The sequence below is a fragment of the Schistocerca cancellata genome, chromosome 6 (genome assembly GCF_023864275.1).
Source record: "Schistocerca cancellata isolate TAMUIC-IGC-003103 chromosome 6, iqSchCanc2.1, whole genome shotgun sequence".
Lineage (NCBI taxonomy): Eukaryota > Metazoa > Arthropoda > Insecta > Orthoptera > Acrididae > Schistocerca > Schistocerca cancellata.
In genome coordinates this window covers 420,976,850-420,997,148 of record NC_064631.1, presented here as the reverse complement: position 1 = coordinate 420,997,148, position 20,299 = coordinate 420,976,850, and the positions used below count along the sequence as shown (strand labels likewise).

Here is a 20,299-nt window from a genome sequence, read left to right as displayed (position 1 = left end):
TGAGATGGGCACAGTAAACCAGCGACAGAATCCGCCTAGATACTGTGAAAAAACCGCCAAAACCCATACCCACAATCGCCAAATAAGAAGGTGCTCAATCCTCTGCGTGGGTTCTGTCAGTCTCTTTCACTTCTCTACATTGCAAACTGTATTTCATTATGAGCAGGTCAAACTAAAGTAGACGGCTTTGCAATGCAATATTACGATCTGCTTGGAGGACAAACAATCTTTTCGCGGACAGTAGTCCGTTGAAGTGTGAGATTCACTCTACCTTTACCTGACGCGTTATTTACCCAGAAGTATTAATCACACGGCGTTAGGAGGATAATTTTTGCCGCGCACATAGCAAAAAAATGGTTCAAATGTTTCTAAGCACTATGAGACTTAACACCTGAGGTCATCAGTCCCCTCGACTTAGAACTACTTAAACCTAACTAACCTAAGGACATCACACACATCCATGCCCGAGGCAGGATTCGAACCTGCGACCGTAGCAGCAGCGCGGTTCCAAACTGAAGCGCCTAGAACCGCTCGGCCACAACGGCCGGCGCGTACATAGCAGAAAACGAGTGTTACATAAGGGCCAGTCATAATAACAAATTGGGGTGGAATGACATGAAGGCATGCGTGACAGATACAATCAGAAAAGGTTGTAACTAATCAGCCATTTAAGTGATCTATTTCACAATTTCCATCCATTAGCAGATAACGGATCGACTGACTCTACTATGAAGCACAGATGCGTCCCATGAAATTCACATCCCATGATACTTCACGTCAGAAGCTTCCATCTGATTCAGCGTCACTCAACAACTGGAAGGAGGCAGTTTAAAATTTATGCTTTCCTCGGTGCTATACGCACGTAGCACTTCCTGTTTACTAAAATCGTCTTTGTATTTACGTAATTTACAATAGACTTGAATTCAGAAGCTCTGCCACAAAAGCTTTATTTACATAGTTTCCGCACTAGAGAACTCAATAATACTGTGCTGCCGCGCGGGGTTAGCCGAGCGGTCTCAGGCGCTGCAGTCATGGACTGTCCGGGTAGTCCCGGCTGAGGTTTGAGTCCTCCCTCGGGCATGGGTGTGTGTGTTTGTCCTTATGATAATTTAGGTTAAGTAGTGTGTAAGCTTAGGGACTGATGACCTTAGAAGTTAAGTCCCATAAGATTTCACACACATTTGAACATTTTGAACAATACTGTGCTGTCTAGAAAGAAGTTTAGTTCAGCAGTCACTTTCATAGCCGTAATGTCCTTATTAGACGTAATTATTTACTTTAGTGGCATCCCATCCTTGTCACTAGTCAAGATTCCCTTCTTAATTTTATCCATATTTCGCAACTTCAAACGTGATTGTAATCAATACAATGGAAGTACGAATTAACGAACGCCTTCAGTCACAACTTTTCGTGTTTTATTAAGTACACGATGCATTTCGGACGCTGTGAGTCCATCATCAGGTGTAATTTGTCTTAATACATGCTTTATTTTCTTTTTCTTGAATGGGGCGAAATGCATATTCCTGTCATGAAAAGCTTTGGTGTAAGGTTATGAATTTAGTACGCTGTACGCTGTGGTGACCGTACAAACAATACCTCAAGTAAAATTTAGATTACTGTCAAGAAGGCACCTACAATCGAACACTGAACGTTGGCCATTGTTTGCAGTTTGGAGGGCACGACATGTCGGTATTTTAACAGAGCGCCACACAGACCATAAGCATCGTGTAGTTCATCTACATCTACATCTACATGACTACTCTGCAATTCACATTTAAGTGCTTGGCAGAAGATTCATCGAACCACAATCATACTATCTCTCTACCATTCCACTCCCGAACAGCGCGCGGGAAAAACGAACACCTAAACCTTTCTGTTCGAGCTCTGATTTCTCTTATTTTATTTTGATGATCATTCCTACCTATGTAGGTTGGGCTCAACAAAATATTTTCGCATTCGGAAGAGAAAATTGGTGACTGAAATTTCGTAAATAGATCTCGCCGCGACGAAAAACGTCTTTGCTTTATGACTTCCATCCCAACTCGCGTATCATATCTGCCACACTCTTTCCCCTATTACGTGATAATATAAAACGAGTTGCCCTTTTTTGAACCCTTTAGATGTCCTCCGTCAAACCCACCTGGTAAGGATCCCACACCGCGCAGCAATATTCTAACAGAGGACGAACGAGTGTAGTGTAAGCTGTCTCTTTAGTGGACTTGTTGCATCTTCTAAGTGTCCTGGCAATGAAACGCAACCTTTGGCTCGCCTTCCCCACAATATTATCTATGTGGTCTTTCCAACTGAAGTTGTTCGTGATTTTAACACCCAGGTACTTAGTTGAATTTACAGCCTTAAGAATTGTACTATTTATCGAGTAATCGAATTCCAACGGATTTCTTTTGGAACTCATGTGGATCACCTCACACTTTCGTTATTTAGCGTCAACTGCCACCTGCCACACCATACAGCAATCTTTTCTAAATCGCTTTGCAACTGATACTGGTCTTCGGATGACCTTACTAGACGGTAAATTACAGCATCATCTGCGAACAACCTAAGAGAACTGCTCAGATTGTCACCCAGGTCATTTATATAGATCAGGAATAGCAGAGGTCCCAGGACGCTTCCCTGGGAAACACCTGATATCACTTCAATTTTACTCGATGATTTGCAGTCTGTTACTACGAACTGCGACCTTCCTGACAGGAAATCACGAATTCACTCGCACAACTGAGACGATACCGCATAGGCCCGCAGCTTGATTAGAAGTCGCTTGTGAGGAACGGTGTCAAAAGCTTTCCGGAAATCTAAAAATACGGAATCAACTTGAGATCCCCTGTCGATAGCGGCCATTACTTCCTGCGAATAAAGAGCTAGCTGCGTTGCACAAGAACGATGTTTTCTGAAACCATGCTGATTGCGTATCTATAGATCGTTCCCTTCGAGGTGATTAATAATGTTTGAATACAGTATATGCTCCAAAACCCTACTGCAAACCGACGTCAATGATATAGGTCTGTAGTTAGATAGATTACTCCTACTAGCCTTCATAAACACTGGTGCGACCTGCGCAATTTTCCAATCTGTAGGTACAGATCTATCGGTGAGCGAGCGGTTGTATATGATTGCTAAGTAGGGAGCTATTGTATTAGCGTAATCTGAAAGGAACCTAATCGGTATACAATCTGGACCTGAAGACTTGCCAGTAACAAGCGATTTGAGTTGCTTCGCAACCCCTAAGGTATCTACTTCTAAGAAACTCATGCTAGCAGCTGTTCGTGTTTCAAATTCTGGAATATTCCATTCGTCTTCCCTGGTGAAGGAATTTCGGAAAACTGCGTTCAATAACTCCGCTTTAGCGGCACAGTCGACGGTAACAGTACCATCGGCACTGCGCAGCGAAGGTATTGACTGCGTCTTGCCCTTGTGTACTTTACATACGACCATAATTTCTTCGGATTTTCTACCAAATTTCGAGACAATGTTTCGTTGTGGAACCTATTAAAGGCATCTCGCATTGAAGTCCGTGCCAAATTTCGCGCGTCTGTAAATTTTAGCTAATCTTCGGGATTTCGCGTTCTTCTGAACTTCGCATGCTTTTTCCGTTGCCTCTGCAACAGCGTTAGGACCTGTTTTGTGTACCACGGGGGATCAGTTCCATCTCTTACCAATTTATGAGGTATGAATCTCTCAATTGCTGTTGCTACTATATCTTTGAATTTGAGCCACATCTCGTCTACATTTGCATAGTCAGTTCGGAAGGAATGGAGATTGTCTCTTAGAAAGGCTTCTAGTGACACTTTATCCGCTTTTTTAAATAAAATTATTTTGCGTTTGTTTCTGGTGGATTTGGAAGAAACGGCATTGAGCCTAGCTACAACGACCTTGTGATCACTAATCCCTGTGGCGTTCTCGCTTCCCGAGCACGGGGTCCCGGGTTCGATTCCCGGCGGGGTCAGGGATTTTCACCTGCCTCGAGATGACTGGGTGTTTGTGTTGTCCTCATCATTTCATCATCATCCAGGAAAGTGGCGAAATTGGACTGAGCAACGATTGGATAATTGTACGGGCGCTGATAACCACGCAGTTGAGCGCCCCACAAACCAAACATCATCATCACTAATCCCTGTATCAGTCATGATGCTCTCTATCAGCTCTGGATTGTTTGTGGCTAACAGGTCAAGTGTGTTTTCGCAACCATTTACAATTCGCGTGGGTTCGTGGACTAACTGCTCGAAATAATTTTCGGAGAAAGCATTTAGGACAATCTCGGAAGATGTTTTCTGCCTACCACCGGTTTTGAAGAAGTATTTTTGCCAACATATCGAGGGAAGGTTGAAGTCCCCACCAACTATAATCGTATGAGTGGGGTATTTATTTGTTACGAGACCCAAATTTTCTCTGAACTGTTCAGCAACTATATCATCGGAGTCTGGGGGTCGGTAGAAGGAGCCAATTATTAACTTAGTTCGGCTGTTAAGTATAACCTCCACCCATACCAATTCGCACGGAGTATCTACTTCGACTTCACTACAAGATAAACCACTACTGACAGACACAAACACTCCACCACCAATTCTGCCTAATCTATCTTTCCTGAACACCGTCTGAGACTTCGTAAAAATTTCTGCAGAACTTATTTCAGGCTTTAGCTAGCTTTCTGTACCTATAACGATTTCAGCTTCTGTGCTTTCTATTAGCGCTTGAAGCTCAGGGACTTTCCCAGCACAACTAAAACAATTTACAACTACAATTCCGACTGTTCCTTGATCCAAGCACGTCCTGTATTTGCCATGCACCCTTTGTTATTGCAGCCCACCCCGTACTTTCCCGAGGCCTTCTAACCTAAAAAAACCGCCCAATCCACGCCACATAGCCTCCGCTACCCGTTTGCAATTCGTTTGCAGAGATTCTGTAGCACTGGAGGGCATTAGACTCAGAAAATAAGTTCCGGGAAGAAGAAATTTTAGGGTTTAACCTCAGATGGAGTATCAGTGATACGCTGACAGAAATTTGAATCCCGTACCTCCTGAACACGAGTCCAGAGCCTGAAGCAGTGTATCAAGTTTCTTGTTCCTACGTAGAAATTAGATCTTCATATAATTCTGCACATTCAAAGTAAAGAAGCGAGTCACGAAACTACCGTGCAGTGTCTTCGACATCTGTCTATTGTAGAAATCTGAAACATATTCTGAGCTCAAACGTAATGAAGTATCTCGAACAGAATTACCTCCTCCATGACAAACATCTTGGATTCCGTAAACACAGATCACGTGAAACGCAACTCGCATGTTTCTCACATGCCACCCTGAAAGCCGCGGATCAAGGCAGTCACGTAGATGCAGTATTTCTCCATTTTTGAAAAGCATTTGACTCAGTACTACACCTAGGCATATTTATAAAAAGTACGATCGTATGGGGTACCAAGTGAAATTTGTGACTCGGCTGAGGATTTCTTGGTAGAGAGGACACAGCATGTTATCGTGGACTAAGCGTCATCTACAGATGTAGAAGTAACTTCAGAGTGCCCCAGGACAGTGTATTAGGACCCTTGCTGTTCATGTTGTTGTTATTGACCTTACAGACAATGTTAAAAGATCTCTCGCAAGTGATACAGTTATCTGTAATGAAGGAGCGTCTGAGAGAAGTTCTACAAATATTCAGTCGGATCTTGACAGGGTTTCAAAGCGGTGCAAGAATTAGCAACTAGCTTTAAACGTTAAGAAATGTAAAACTGTGCGCCTCACAAAACGTGATATCTATAACTATGGTATCAAAGCGTGATAACTGGAATCGGTCAACTCACACAAACACTTCGTTGTAACGCCTTCCAAGGATATGAAATGGAGAGATCACATTGTCTCGGTCATAGACAAAGCAGTTGGCAGACTGCCGTTCAGTAGTAGAATACAGGGAAACGCAATCAGTCTACAAAGGAGATTGCTTATAAAACGCACTTGCGACCCATCCTAGAATATTGTTCAGATGTGTGGGACCCATACCAACAATAATCTCAGGAATATTGAAAGTTTACAAAGGAGGGCTGCACGTATGGTCACAGGTTTGTTTAACTTATGGCAGAGCGTCATGAAGATGTTGGGAAACCTGCATTGACAGGCACTTGAAAGCAGACGCTATCCTTCATATAAAATCCTGCCTATAAAGAATCAAGAACCGCCATTATGTGAGCCATCTAGGAATACAGGGTGTTTATAAATCAACATCGCCGTTTTAACGCTTTATAATATTTATTACATGAAACTTACAGTTAAAAATGATACGTCAAATGAAAGAGCAACTCAAACAGTTGTGTTTGGCACCAGTGCGCATGTGCTTTTTGTTTTTTGTGTCGTATCCCGGTGGAAAGTTTATGGGCCTTTCTTTTTTGGTGAACCTACTGTAACTGGCACATCTTACCTTGATACACTAGAGCAATGGCTCTTCCCTCAGTTGGAAGAAGATGAGCCAGAGAACTTCATTTTGTAGTAAGATGGTGCGTCACCTTACTGGCAAAGCGAAGTACGCGATTGGTTGAACTTCACTGTACCCAAGCGCTGGATAGGCCTCAAGGGGACCAACGACAGGGCATGCTTTGCAAAAAAAAAAAACAAAAAAAAAAGGTTCAAATGGCTCTGAGCACTAAGGGACTTAACATCTGAGGTCATCAGTCCCCTAGAACTTAGAACTAATTAAACCTAACTATCCTAAGAACATTACACATATCGATGCCCGAGGCAGGATTCGAACCTGCGACCGTAGCGGTCGCGTGGTTCCATACTGTAGCGCCTAGAACCGCTCGGCCACACCGGCCAGCGCTTGTTTTGCATGGCCTCCAGTTCACCCGACCTAACGCCATGCGATTTTTTCCTTTGGGGCCTCATCAAGGATCGTATGTACGTGCCTCCGCTATCAGCAGACCTCCCTAAATTAAGAAACCGGATTGAAGCAGCTGTTGTTGCAATCACTGAAGAGACACTTATCAACGTTTGAGAAGAACTCGGCTATAGACTTGATGTGTGCCGTGGTACGAATGGTGCTCACATTGAACATTTATAAGGTTCTTGGTAAAACTGTTTGAGTTGCTCTTTCATTTGACATATTATTTATAGCTGTAAGTTTAATATAATAAATATTATAAAGCGTTAAAACCCCGATATTCGTTTATAAACACCCTGTATACTACAACCTCAAAAGTATCGCTCCCGTACTGTCCGCCAAGAGAAGAACACACTAGTTGCAGCACGCAAAGAGACGTTTAAGTAATTATTCTTCCCGCCGTCCATACGTGAAAAGAATGGGAAGAAGCCCTAGTAAATGGTAAAGTATCCTTTGCCAAGCACTTCTGCAGTGGTATGCAGATTATTGATATAGATACCGATGCAGAGTCCGTCTTTGGAGCTGAGAAGTCAGCGCGACTGCCATGCCGAGGATCATGTTCAGTTTCCGGTACTGCCAGAAATTTTTCCTCGTTTGGAGAACAGGAACGGAGTCTACTAAGTCTTGTGATACCAGCTGAGGAGGTACTTGAATGAGAAGTAACGGCTCCAAGGTCTGGAAAGCCGACAACGATTGGAAGAGTTAGTGCGCTGGCCTCACGTCCTTCCATAACGCATCACAAATGACGCCATATGGCACAGGATGACACAGCGGCTAGACGGCATTGCGCAGCCCTCAGCACTCGACCAAAGATTTGCTTTTATTTTAGATGTACACTGCCTGACAAGAAATGTGATGCACCCAGAAGGGGAGGAGGAAACGAAATGAAACTTTACGAGTAGACAGGGTATGTGGTGGCATTTCAGTGATTACAGAATCGAGTCATATTTACAAAGAATCTGGTAATATCAGTATGACGTTGCACCTCCTCTGGCCCGGATGCATGCACTCATTCATTTGGGAAGGGTGTTGTAAAACCATTGTATCATCTCTTGAGCCCAGCTGGCCCACAGCTGTTGTAACCGCTTCTCGATATCCCGGGTACTGGCACTGGAGCCCCTCAACATCACGCAGACAGCTTATAGAGACACATTCCAAGTGAGGACGAGCAATTTCCTGTTGAAAAATGCCACCATGATTCTGTTACATAAGAGGTGACAGATGAGGACTCAATACGTCTGATAAGTACCGTTGTGCCGTCACAGTTCCCTCAATCGCAACCAGCCATGAACTGGTCATATCCGACGGCTCCCCACATCACTGGAAGAATGAGACCTCTCCCCAGGTCGCCACCATACTTATCAATAATGGTCATCCGGAGTAGTGCAAAACGGCGATTCACAATGCGACGCCATTCAACTGTAGACCATGCTTTCCAGCCACGGCACAACTCCAGACGCAGCCGTTGTGTTATAATGTTAATGGCAGCCGTCACATGGGACGGTAACTTCCTTGTCCAGCTGCTGCTGGTTTCTGAGCGGTGGTGCATGACGACATAGAATGTTGCAGGGAGTCCATTACTTTCCCTGGGACGGCAAGCACAGATGGGAAACAACTCGTTCGGCGCATAGTGCCGCTATCCTCCCATGTGGTGTTCAGATGCGGTCGACTGGAGCCACGACAAGGAGAATGTCTGTCCTCACGTCCTCGTACCGTCCAATATTGGGCCACTGTCACATCTGAATACCCCACAAAACTGGATACTGCACGATCTGAACAACTGGATAAATGGAGATCCACGCTCCATGTCCTTCATTCTGATCACTAGACATCTGACACTGTTTGCGCCCCACGTACACCCTGCCAGGCCTGGTCGCAACACTAACTTGAACAAGACTAATGCATTCTGGTGGCCATTCTACCTGTTACGCAGTATTGCAACTCTCATCATTTACATACATGCCAGAGGCCAGACAAACGTGTGGTTCCTGAACAGGGGCAGCAGCCTTTTCAGTAGTTGCAGGGGCAACAGTCTGGATGATTGACTGATCTGGCCTTGCAACATTAACCACAATGGCCTTGCTGTTCTGGTACTGCGAACGGCTGAAAGCAAGGGGAAACTACAGCCGTAATTTTTCCCGAGGGCATGCAGCTTTACTGTATGATTAAATGATGATGGCGTCCTCTTGGGTAAAATATTCCGGAGGTAAAATAGTCCCCCATTCGGATCTCCGGGCGGGGACTACTCAGGAGGACGTTGTTATCAGGAGAAAGCGTGGAATGTCAGATCCCTTAATCGGGCAGGTAGATTAGAAAATTTAAAAAGGGAAATGGGTAGGTTAAAGTTAGATATAGTGGGAATTAGTGAAGTTCGGTGGCAGGAGGAACAAGACTTCTGGTCAGGTGACTACAGGATTATAAACACAAAGTCAATTAGGGGTAATGCAGGAGTAGGTTTAATAATGAATAAGAAAATAGGAGTGCGAGTAAGCTACTACAAACAGCATAGTGAACGTATTATAGTGGCCAAGATAGACACGAAGCCCATGCCTACTACAGTAGTACAAGTTTATATGCCAACTAGCTCTGCAGATGACGAAGAAATTGATGAAATGTATGATGAGATAAAAGACATTATTCAGGTAGTGAAGGGAGACGAAAATTTAATAGTCATGGGTGACTGGAATGCAAGAGGAGGAAAAGGGAGAGAAGGAAACATAGTAGGTGAATATGGATTGGGGCTAAGAAAGGAAAGAGGAAGCCGCCTGGTAGAATTTTGCGCAGAGCATAACTTAATCATAGCTAACACTTGGTTTAAGAATCATGAAAGAAGGTTGTATACATGGAAGAACCCTGGAGATACTGAAAGGTATCATATAGATTATATAATGGTAAGACAGAAGTTTAGGAAACAGGTTTTAAATTGTAAGACATTTCCAGGGGCAGATGTGGACTCTGACCACAATCTATTGGTTATGAACTGGAGACTAAAACTGAAGAAACTGCAAAAAGGTGGGAAATTAAGAAGATGGGACCTGGATAAACTGAAAGAACCAGAGGTTGTACAGAGTTTCAGGGAGAGCATAAGGGAACAATTGACGGGAATGGGGGAAAGAAATACAATAGAAGAAGAATGGGTAGCTTTGAGGGATGAAATAGTGAAGGCAGCAGAGGATCAAATAGGTAAAAAGACGAGGGCTAGTAGAAACCCTTGGGTGAGAGAAGAAATATTGAATTTAATTGATGAAAGGAGAAAATATAAAAATGCAGTAAATGAAGCAGGCAAAAAGGAATACAAACGTCTCAAAAATGAGATCGACAGGAAGTGCAAAATGGCTAAGCAGGGATGGCTAGAGGACAAATGTAAGGATGTAGAGGCTTATTTCACTAGTGGTAAGATAGATACTGCCTACACGAAAATTAAAGAGACATTTGGAGAAAAGAGAACCACTTGTATGAATATCAAGAGCTCAGATGGAAACCCAGTTCTAAGCAAAGAAGGGAAAGCAGAAAGGTGGAAGGAGTATATAGAGGGTCTATACAAGGGCGATGTACTTGAGGACAATATTATGGAAATGAATGAGGATGTAGATGAAGATGAAATGGGAAATACGATTTTGTGTGAAGACTTTGACAGAGCACTGAAAGACCTGAGTCGAAACAAGGCCCCGGGAGTAGACAACGTTCCATGGAGAGCCAATCCTGACAAATCTCTACCATCTGGTGAGCAACACGTACGAGACAGGCAAAATACCCTCAGACTTCAAGAAGAATATAATAATTCCAATCCCAAAGAAAGCACGTGTTGACAGATGTGAAAATTACCGAACTATCAGTTTAATAAGTCACAGCTGCAAAATACTAACACGAATTCTTTACAGACGAATGGAAAAACTGGTTGAAGCTGACCTCGGGGAAGATCAGTTTGGATTCCGTAGAAATGTGGGAACACGTGAGGCAATACTGACCCTACGACTTATCTTAGAAGAAAGATTAAGAAAAGGCAAACCTACGTTTCTAGCATTTGTAGACTTAGACAAAGCTTTTGACAATGTTGATTGGAATACTCTCTTTCAAATTCTGAAGGTGGCAAGGGTAAAATACAGGGAGCGAAAGGCTATTTACAATTTGTACAGAAATCAGATGGCAGTTATAAGAGCCGATGGGTATGAAAGGGAAGCAGTGGTTGGGAAAGGAGTGAGACAGGGTTGTAGCCTATCCCCATGTTATTCAATCTGTATATTGAGCAAGCAGTAAAGGAAACAAAAGAAAGGTTCGGAGTAGGTATTAAAATCTATGGAGAAGAAATAAAAACTTTGAGGTTCGCCGATGACATTGTAATTCTGTCAGAGACAGCAAAGGACTTGGAAGAGCAGCTGAACGGAATGGACAGTGTCTTGAAAGGAGGATATAAGATGAACATCAACAAAAGCAAAACGAGGATAATGGAATGTAGTCGAATTAAGTCGGGTGATACTGAGGGAATTAGATTAGGAAATGAGACACTTAAAGTAGTAAATGAGTTTTGCTATTTGTGGAGCAAAATAACTGATGATGGTCGAAGTAGAGAGGATATAAAATGTAGACTGGCAATGGCAAGGAAAGCGTTTCTGAAGAAGAAAAATTTGTTAACATCGAGTATAGATTTAAGTTTCTGAAAGTATTTGTATGGAGTGTAGCCATGTATGGAAGTGAAACATGGACGATAAATAGTTTGGACAAGAAGAGAATAGAAGCTTTCGAAACGTGGTGCTACAGAAGAATGCTGAAGATTAGATGGGTAGATCACATAACTAATGAGGAGTTATTGAATAGAATTGGGGAGAAGAGGAGCTTGTGGCACAACTTAACTAGAAGAAGGGATCGGTTGGTAGGACATGTTCTGAGACACCGAGGGATCACCAATTTAGTATTGGAGGGCAGCGTGGAGGGTAAAAATCGTAGAGGGAGACCAAGGGATGAATACACTAAGCAGATTCAGAAGGATGTAGACTGCAGTAGGTACTGGGAGATGAAGAAGCTTGCACAGGATAGAGTAGCATGGAGAGCTGCATCAAACCAGTCTTAGGACTGAAGATCACAACAACAACCTGCCAGTGTTATGTAAGTGTACGAAGCTACATTTGCACCTGACCATGTCTTCTGGGTGCGTAACCTTTTTTACGAGGTTTAGCAATAAAGTAATGAGACTGATTTTCTTTGCAATATGTGGCAACCTTGCATGCTTGCGTACGCACAATGTTTTTGACCTTGGTGTATAAGCTGCTTCTGTTCCAAGTGGCACATCGATGCAACTGCTCAGTCGTGAGTTGTGCTGTAATAAGTTAACACGTGTTTGTGTCTCTCGTCACGGAAATGGAACCGCATAATATTGCGCAAGGTATGTCATTTCTTTTTGCGTTAAATTGGGTGAAAACGCTACGACAACTTACGGTAAGCTTCAGAAGGCTTTTGGAGAGGAGGTTATGTCAAGAGCTCAAGTTTTTCGTTGGTATAAAATGTTTAGTAAAGACAAAACGAATGTTGAAGATGAAGACCGCAGTGGACGACCATCAACCTCACGGAAGGATGTCACCTTGGCCAGGGTGCGTGAACTCGTACGATCTGATCGAAGATTATCCGTGAAAATGATTGCAGAAGAACTGAACATCAGTCGAGAAACGGTTCGTCTAATAATAACTGAAGATCTTGGTATGAGAAAGATTTGTGCAAAAATGGTCCCCAAAAATCTCACACCACAACAGCGAGAAACACGGAAAAATGTGGCAGCCGATCTGTTAGAGGAAACGGAAATCAATCCAGAACTGTTGAGCCGTGTTATCACTGGTGATGAAAGTTGGTTTTTTCAGTATGATCCAGAGACAAAACGCCAAAGTTCGCAATGGTGCTCAAAGGTATCACCCAGGCCAAAAAAAGCTCGTATGTCAAAGTCAAAAGTGAAATGTGTGGTGTCACCGCCAGACACCACACTTGCTAGGTGGTAGCCTTTAAATCGCCCGCGGTCCGTTAGTATTCGGCGGATCCGCGTGTCGCCACTATCAGTGATTGCAGACCGAGCGCCGCCACACGGCATGTCTAGTCTAGACAGACTCCCTAGCACTCGCCCCAGTTGTACAGCCGACTTTGCTAGCGATGGTTCACTGTCTACATACGCTCTCATTTGCCGAGACAACAGTTTAGCATAGCCTTCAGATACGTCATTTGCTACGACCTAGTAAGGCGCCATATTCAGTAATTAGAATGAATTTTGAACATACAATATTGTGAATCATGTACCGTCAAGAGCGACGTTCATCATTAATGGATTAAAGTTAACTATCAAACTAGCTACGTCCGCTTTCTGAATTCTAATTTCTTGTCATGTTCCAGACCTCACGTCAGTATAGTTCTTCCCTCCTCACGCCAGCCTGCGTGAGCTAAAACGCGTGCATTTCGGCCTGCTCTAGTAACACGGTGTTGGCTCTTCTGCCAACACAACAAAATGCATGCTTGTGTGCTTCTTTGATACCAAGGGAATTGTTCATAAAGAGTGGGTGCCTGCTGGACAAACAGCTAACCAATATTACTACAAAGAAATTTTAGAAAGTCTTCGTAAAAGAGTTCTTCGTGTCCGTGCCAACATTGCTGATAATTGGATTCTGCATCACGATAATGCGCCATCCCATACTGCTCTGTCAGTAGAGCAATTTTTAACCTCAAAACAAATTTCAGTACTACCACAGCCACCTTATTCACCAGATATCACCCCGTGTGACTTTTTTCTATTTCCAAGAGTCAAAACGGCGGTCGAGGAACACCATTTCCGAACAACACAAGATGTCCAAAAAGCTGTGACGAAGTTCTTGGAGGATATTACAGAAGATGAGTTCCAGAAATGTTACCATCAATGGCAGAGTTAGACCTCTGACGTCTTCTTGGGTGGCTCTCGAAGACTGGAGACCCGGCTCTTAGCCGTCGCACAGCTTGTAGGCAGACTGTTCTCACGGAACTGACCAGCCTTCTGGCATCGCGAGCGCTCTGCTGGGGGACCCAGCAGCTGGCGCGCCACTATTTTCGCCTTCGCTGCCGGAAACTGCGATAGGCGCCTCCGGATCCCGGCACAGTGCAGACGGCGAGCGCCAGTCATGGAGGCGCGAGGCGTGTGGTCGGCCGCAGCCTGCCGCTGGCAGCTGCTGCTCCTGGCTGGTGCCGCAGCCTTCAATCTAGAAACGCACCCCGAGCTGGCCAGGATCATTGCCGACCCCAACGCGCAGCGTGGCAGCTATTTCGGCTTCACCGTCGGCCTGCGCAGGGACCAACTCGGCACGTGGTGAGTCCTCGGAAGATAGTCTCGCCGATCACAGTGCCGTCTCCCTCTACAAGATGAACCTGCAACACCATCGACTAAATTGCAGAAGCTGTTCGGTAATATTTTCTGTGTACTTTGGTATAAAGGATCCGTGGTCTCTGGTCGCAAGTTAAAAACTGCTAGCATTCTATTTAAATAATAAAACACTTCACAGTATTTTTTCGTGCATAGGACGAAGTGTTTCGAGAATTTATTCTATTATCAAGTGCAAATATTTAGTTTAGTATTTTAACTAAAAGTAAAGGCTAATGGCATTGTTGTCTAGGAGACCCCGAAGGGCAGGTTTAGCCGCCGCAATGAAAAGTTTTTTCTGTCCTTCGCACACAATGGCACGTTTGCTTCCTGAATTGTGGGAGTTGCATGTGTAAGTGTCGGTAACTGTGTTGGGTGAGTGTGTAGTGTGGTGTCATGTTTGCATTGAACGATGATAGCAGAGGGGAGAGGGTGAAACCTGGTGTATGCATATAACATATTCCTCTCGAATAGCAGCAAGGAGGCTGCCTAGTTTAACGTCCCCATCTCCCCATACGAAGGACGGATCACCATCAACAGTGTCACATGCTCACATGCCTTCCTTTCGTGAGGTTTGAAATTTAATCCTGGTCATTGGCGCAAAGTCGGGTGAACAAGAACTTAACACCACGACCTCTCCTTCCCTTTGCCGTGAAGGCGAGGGAAAGCAGCCAATAGCACGTGGCGTACCCAGGCGGTTACCCATCCAAATATCGGCCACGCCCCACGTCAATTAACTTCAATGACGTGACGAGAACTGGTCTAGTCAACAATGCAAAGCCGTTGACTGTACTTTTCGTGATGCTTCCGTGTATGATTTTCTGCCTCTCTTGCTCCACAGTAGCATTTCTGTGGTTTTACGCCAATCGAAAAATATAAATCTTGTGATTCAGAATGAGATTTTCACTCTGATACGAAACTTCCTGGCAGATTAAAACCGTGTGCCGGACCGTGACTCGAACTCGGGACCTTTGCCTTTCGCGGGCAAGTGCTCTACCAACTGAGCTACCCAACCACGAAGCACGTCCTCTCCTCACAGCTTTACTTCTGCCAGTACCTCGTCTCCTACCTTCCAAACTTTACAGAAGCTCTCCTGCGAACTTTGCAGAACTAGCACTTCTGAAAGAAAGGATATTGTGGATACATGGCTTAGCCACAGCCTGGGGGATGTTTCCAGAATGAGATTTTCACTCTGCAGCGGAGTGTGCGAGCACTTGCCCGCGAAAGGCAAAGGTCCCGAGTTCGAGTCTTGGTCTGGCACACAGTTTTAATCTGCCAGGAAGTTTCAAATCTTGTGATTGTCTGACGTGCTAATGTTAGAAAAAGTATTTTTTGTCTTTCCCGAAAATGCATATTTGCGCCATCAGCTGTACATTTGCATGTTTATTGTCGATCGATTTCAGCTACAACAACCATCCTCACAGGAGAAAACAGTATACGTCAATGGATCAAAAATAAACCTTCGTCGAATACGACGCAACTAAATTTAGAAAATACGTAATCGTCGTGGATGTACGAAGTTTTACTCCTGTGAAGATGGTTGTTATAACTAAAATCGGTAGAAAATAAATACTGGCTGAGCTACGAGGAAAGCTACTACATACTTTGATGGGTGACAGTATTAGTAATTCTGAACAAAAAACTTGTGATAGACAAACATCCCATTCCGAATGTTTGCCGACAGAGAACACATTTAATGTCACTCTTGTACATTTTTCGTGAATAACGCAAAAACCGCAACCTCCACCGAAGATGTGGGGCAATACAAAATTAAACTACATTAAATTTCCTACGAAAAAAGTCGAGTTCATTTTTTCTCCAAGACTAATAGTTTGCGCCAAGGGAGCGCGGAAATACTATTTCGCGCGACGTGAATGCGCTGTAGCTTAGGTAGCTTTTGTAGGCCAATTTGAGGTAGTTTCCCGACTTGATGGACTACAAGTGTCCTGTATCAGATTGTTCATATAGACTTCCTCTACTCCACTGTGGTGGGTTGTAAACAATGACAATGTCTGAATAGTACAGAAAATAAATATTAATATACATTAAATGCGTTCTATCTCGGAAACCATTTGAAACAGGGCATACGTCTATGTGACGGGTTTTGTTTAGAACTGCTAATACTATCACTCCTCAAAGCATGTACCTTTCCTCCTGGCTCATCCTGCATACAACTGTGCAATTGACGACGCAAATGCGCTTTTTAAAAATACTTAAGAGCTGTAGACACTCACCTAAGAAAAGTTTTATTTTTTTGTCTGCTTACTTACAAATACAGTACCTCCTTCATTGTACAGAAAATCGAATACTCGCAAAACATCATTCACACTGTTCATGCGAAATCACTATACAGTACAAAGATATTACGACAGTACGGCTTCTCAAAGAGCTTGGATACAATCAGAGGTGTTCCATTTTGCGTCTATTACTTTATTTACATCAAGATGTCATTTATAACTTCTAACACTACTGACTATTTAAATGAGTGATTACGCTTTGTATTGTATTTTATACTATCTTGTTGCAAATACAGAGTGGAATGAGTAAAGGAATGAACATATATTTAGCATTTACCGTAGCTGTTATATAGAGTAGCAACATTTGAAGAAATTAATCGATTCACTGTCTAGTTTGTCACTGAGAATTTTTTCTCCTTGCTTTTTATTGTGTACAGCGACACAGTCGCAGACTTTCTAGAAACATTGATTACAGTGAATGAAATTAAGCTCCCTATTATCCCCATGCGGTTTTTCAGCGCGTAATTCGGCGACTTTTAGAAAAATAAACCTGAAGTAGTTTAGTATATGGATAAAGCAACCATAAGTCGCACACAATTTGATTTTATAACTAGTTCCCCCGTCATATGCAGGCATCATCAGATCTGTAAAAATTATAGAATTTAACAAGAACATCACATAAAATAAATCATTGCGTAGATGAAAGTGCAGTTTTATTTAAGATACCATGTGTTGTTTGAGAAAACCGATAAAATTAACCAAATGCACAGAAGAATAATACCCCCCCTCCCCACCCTCCACACTACAGCGTTAGCGTTGGTATTTGAAAAATAAATCTGGATATTGGTGTAAGACGACACGCGCTGAACTTTAGAAAAAGAATGGTAGAAAGCTTCAATGTAACACTCGCTATTTTCATTCTAAAAGAACTCAAGGAGCCGATAATCTTGATACTCGCTCCACCATGCAACTACCGCAGCAAAGCCACCACTCACAGCAAGTTATTTAACTATGAATGATGATGCATAGGGTTACGTTCTACTTTAATAAAAATCTTTCATAGTCCACTGTTGGACGACATTTGTTAGCCGTAAACAGTACGTGCAAAAGTGAATATGGCAATTACAACCACTGAAATCTTACTTACCTTCTTTCGGTTTAAACTAAAATGATAAAATATCTATAATAAGCCCATTTTATTTTACGATATCGTGAACGGTTTCCTATTATTGTACTACATCATGAGATCATTTCAGTAAAAACTAATGTGTATCATATGTTAAACATCATGTTAGTGTCAGGAGAAAGTAGCAATTTTTAATACTTTCATTGATCTGTAATGACACAGAGTAATTCTGTGCAATATTACCATAAAAATAAAACAAAAAAGAGTTATTATAAACGTTGCTTTTTACTACGGTATTTGAAGTTTTTATATAATGCATGTTACCTACAAAACCGAACAACAAATTCAGCAAATATAATTCACTAATATCATCAGAAAACACACGATAATGAAGTTATAGAAGGAAGAAGTGCGTCATATAATCGTAAAACAAAAGTATATGTTTACAGCTTTATGAAATTGTTTCACAAAACTTTCAGCTATGGCTATACTAAAACACTAACACTCTTTTATCCGCAAGGAATCTAATTGAATTCACAGGCAATCTGAGTTCTGTAGTTTCTTGAATTCGGATTCACGATAGCTTCGCTATGAAGTACTGTGCACGAGTAAATGAATTAGCAAGTAAATTAAATAAAAATTATATCAGAATAATAAGAGAATCAATGGACAAAAATCAAGAAAATAAATTGTAAGATACATTACAAAGTAATATAAATAGTTAATGCTAGTAGTCTTGCTAGCACCGATCTGCTCAACAAGCTAAATATTTTTCCCCAACTTGCGTACGGATTTAGAAGTTCGCACAAAAATGTAGAAGCTGTTTTATACTGAACAAAGGAGAGATCCTTCTGGTGGGTCCCTCGGCAGAGAAGAACGCCGCTTGTCAAAGGACAGTGTCTATTCAGAGACACGTTAACAGCGCTCTGCTTTGCCTGGATGCCTGAATGGAGGTTCGACCAGATGAGTCGTTGCCTCACCATCCGTAGCTTCCCACCCCCCACTTCCAGTCACTCTTCCTCCTTTCAATAGTTCATTCAACCGCAGGCCTCCTTCTCGCTCGTATCTAAAAATTCGTTTGGTGTATTTATCGCGATTCCGTCTTATGTGCATCAAGCGCAGGCGACGACGGCCTCGCCAATACACTGTCACAGAGCGCACATGCAGGTAAACAACATGCGGCATCAAGCATAAAGCTGGTATGAAAGTAATTATCGTAGACGTCCATCTGACACTTCAAAACGAAGTTAGACTAAGGAGAAGTCACGGAATCAGTCTTTTCAGGTTTACAAGCATCAGTTTTAAGTTCGTTTAAGAAACTACTTTCCCATGTTGAGAATTCCTTCCATGTCTTTACACTGGCCAGCTTTCTCAGCAAACTGTGTGAAAATTGCTAGTTCGACATCTGACTAAAATTCTAGAACTCTGATTATGCTGGTGATTGCCATTTTCATCAATCAAGTGTGTTTCATAATATATCTTAACGACTTTTCCGTGTGCTCTTGCAGAACTATCGATGTATCAAAGTTGGTACCTGACTTACATGGATGTTGTGAAGAAGCCACGCTGAAACTTTTATTCACTGCCTTTCAAGTCTGAAATATCCGACTTCTGAAACATTCGACATACGATTAGACACTTTTTTGTGGAGGGGCAGGATTGAATACTCATTTGGTAAAATACCGAAAACGGGTAGGAAAAGTTTATAAATCAGTACCCTATCATTATTCGCTTGCCCAAATGTGCATATCATATCTGCTTATTCCTGGTACGACTAACGAGGTCGTTGCAACTGCAGCAAAGAACAGAGGCCTAGTCAACACTAAATATGGAACAGGAGTAAAATGTAAACACACTACAAATGGTTTGTGTTCGTGTTGGGTGGGGGGAAAGGGAAGAACGATAGGAACGAAGTCGAGGATAGAGGTCGAGGATAACAGAACGAAAAATATGCATATCCGGACCCTACTGATATGAGACCTTTCGCCCCTTCATCTGTCAGAACCAAAAATTCGTTCCTTGAGCTCACAAAATAAGTATCACTGCGAGTGTGCGTCGTATTCTCAATTCGAATCGGGTAATGAACGCTATCACGCAAGGGAAGAACGCATAAGAGATATTTCATGATATGAAATTTCGTTTTGATGTGAGCGATTGACTGGATTAAATAAGCTCACAAAACGCCTGTAATTTTCAGAAAAAATGATGAGAAATGAAGGTCCACTAAGTTTTAAACCAGTTACAGTAATCGCTCGCAAAATATGGTTGTCCCTGTGGCATACAATCAGGTACTCAAACTGATTCGTTAACAACTGCTCACGATCTAACTTCGTTTTACTTGAATAAAGAAAATTGAAACCAACAGCTGTGTTGTAATTCAAACGTCATTAATTCAAAACGTGTTACTAGTTTCAACGTGAAAAAGCGTCATTTTCAGGCACCAAGCGTAATCTCCCATCAATGTTCGATCCACAATGACATAGACAAACGGAGTCTTTGGATAGACGGTACAACCTATTAACCTTGTTAGGCCAACATGTGCAACCAACAAAGTTGAATGTAGCGGGGCCGAAATCAATTGGATTCCATAACTTCCAGTAAAAAGCCCGCCATCGGTCAGACAATTCAAGATGACGCTTTTTCGGGTCGAAACCGGAAGCATTTTGAAAAAACAACGTTTGAATTACAATACAGCTG

The 20,299-nt window shown here is 42.6% G+C and overlaps 1 protein-coding gene across 2 annotated transcripts in view; it reads left to right on the top strand.

Moving 5' to 3' along the window:
- The window catches only part of LOC126190823 (integrin alpha-PS4-like), a 175,916-nt gene that overhangs the window by 31,348 nt on the left and 124,269 nt on the right, over positions 1-20,299 (top strand). The window contains exon 1 of one of the 2 annotated variants that reach the window (XM_049931392.1): positions 13,995-14,188. The exons of the other annotated variant lie outside the window; for it this stretch is intronic. Within the exon in view, the coding sequence (XP_049787349.1) occupies positions 14,004-14,188 (185 nt within the window). The 5' untranslated portion in view covers positions 13,995-14,003. Of the gene's footprint in view, positions 1-13,994; positions 14,189-20,299 lie in introns of those variants that run through there. 2 annotated transcript variants of the gene reach the window in all.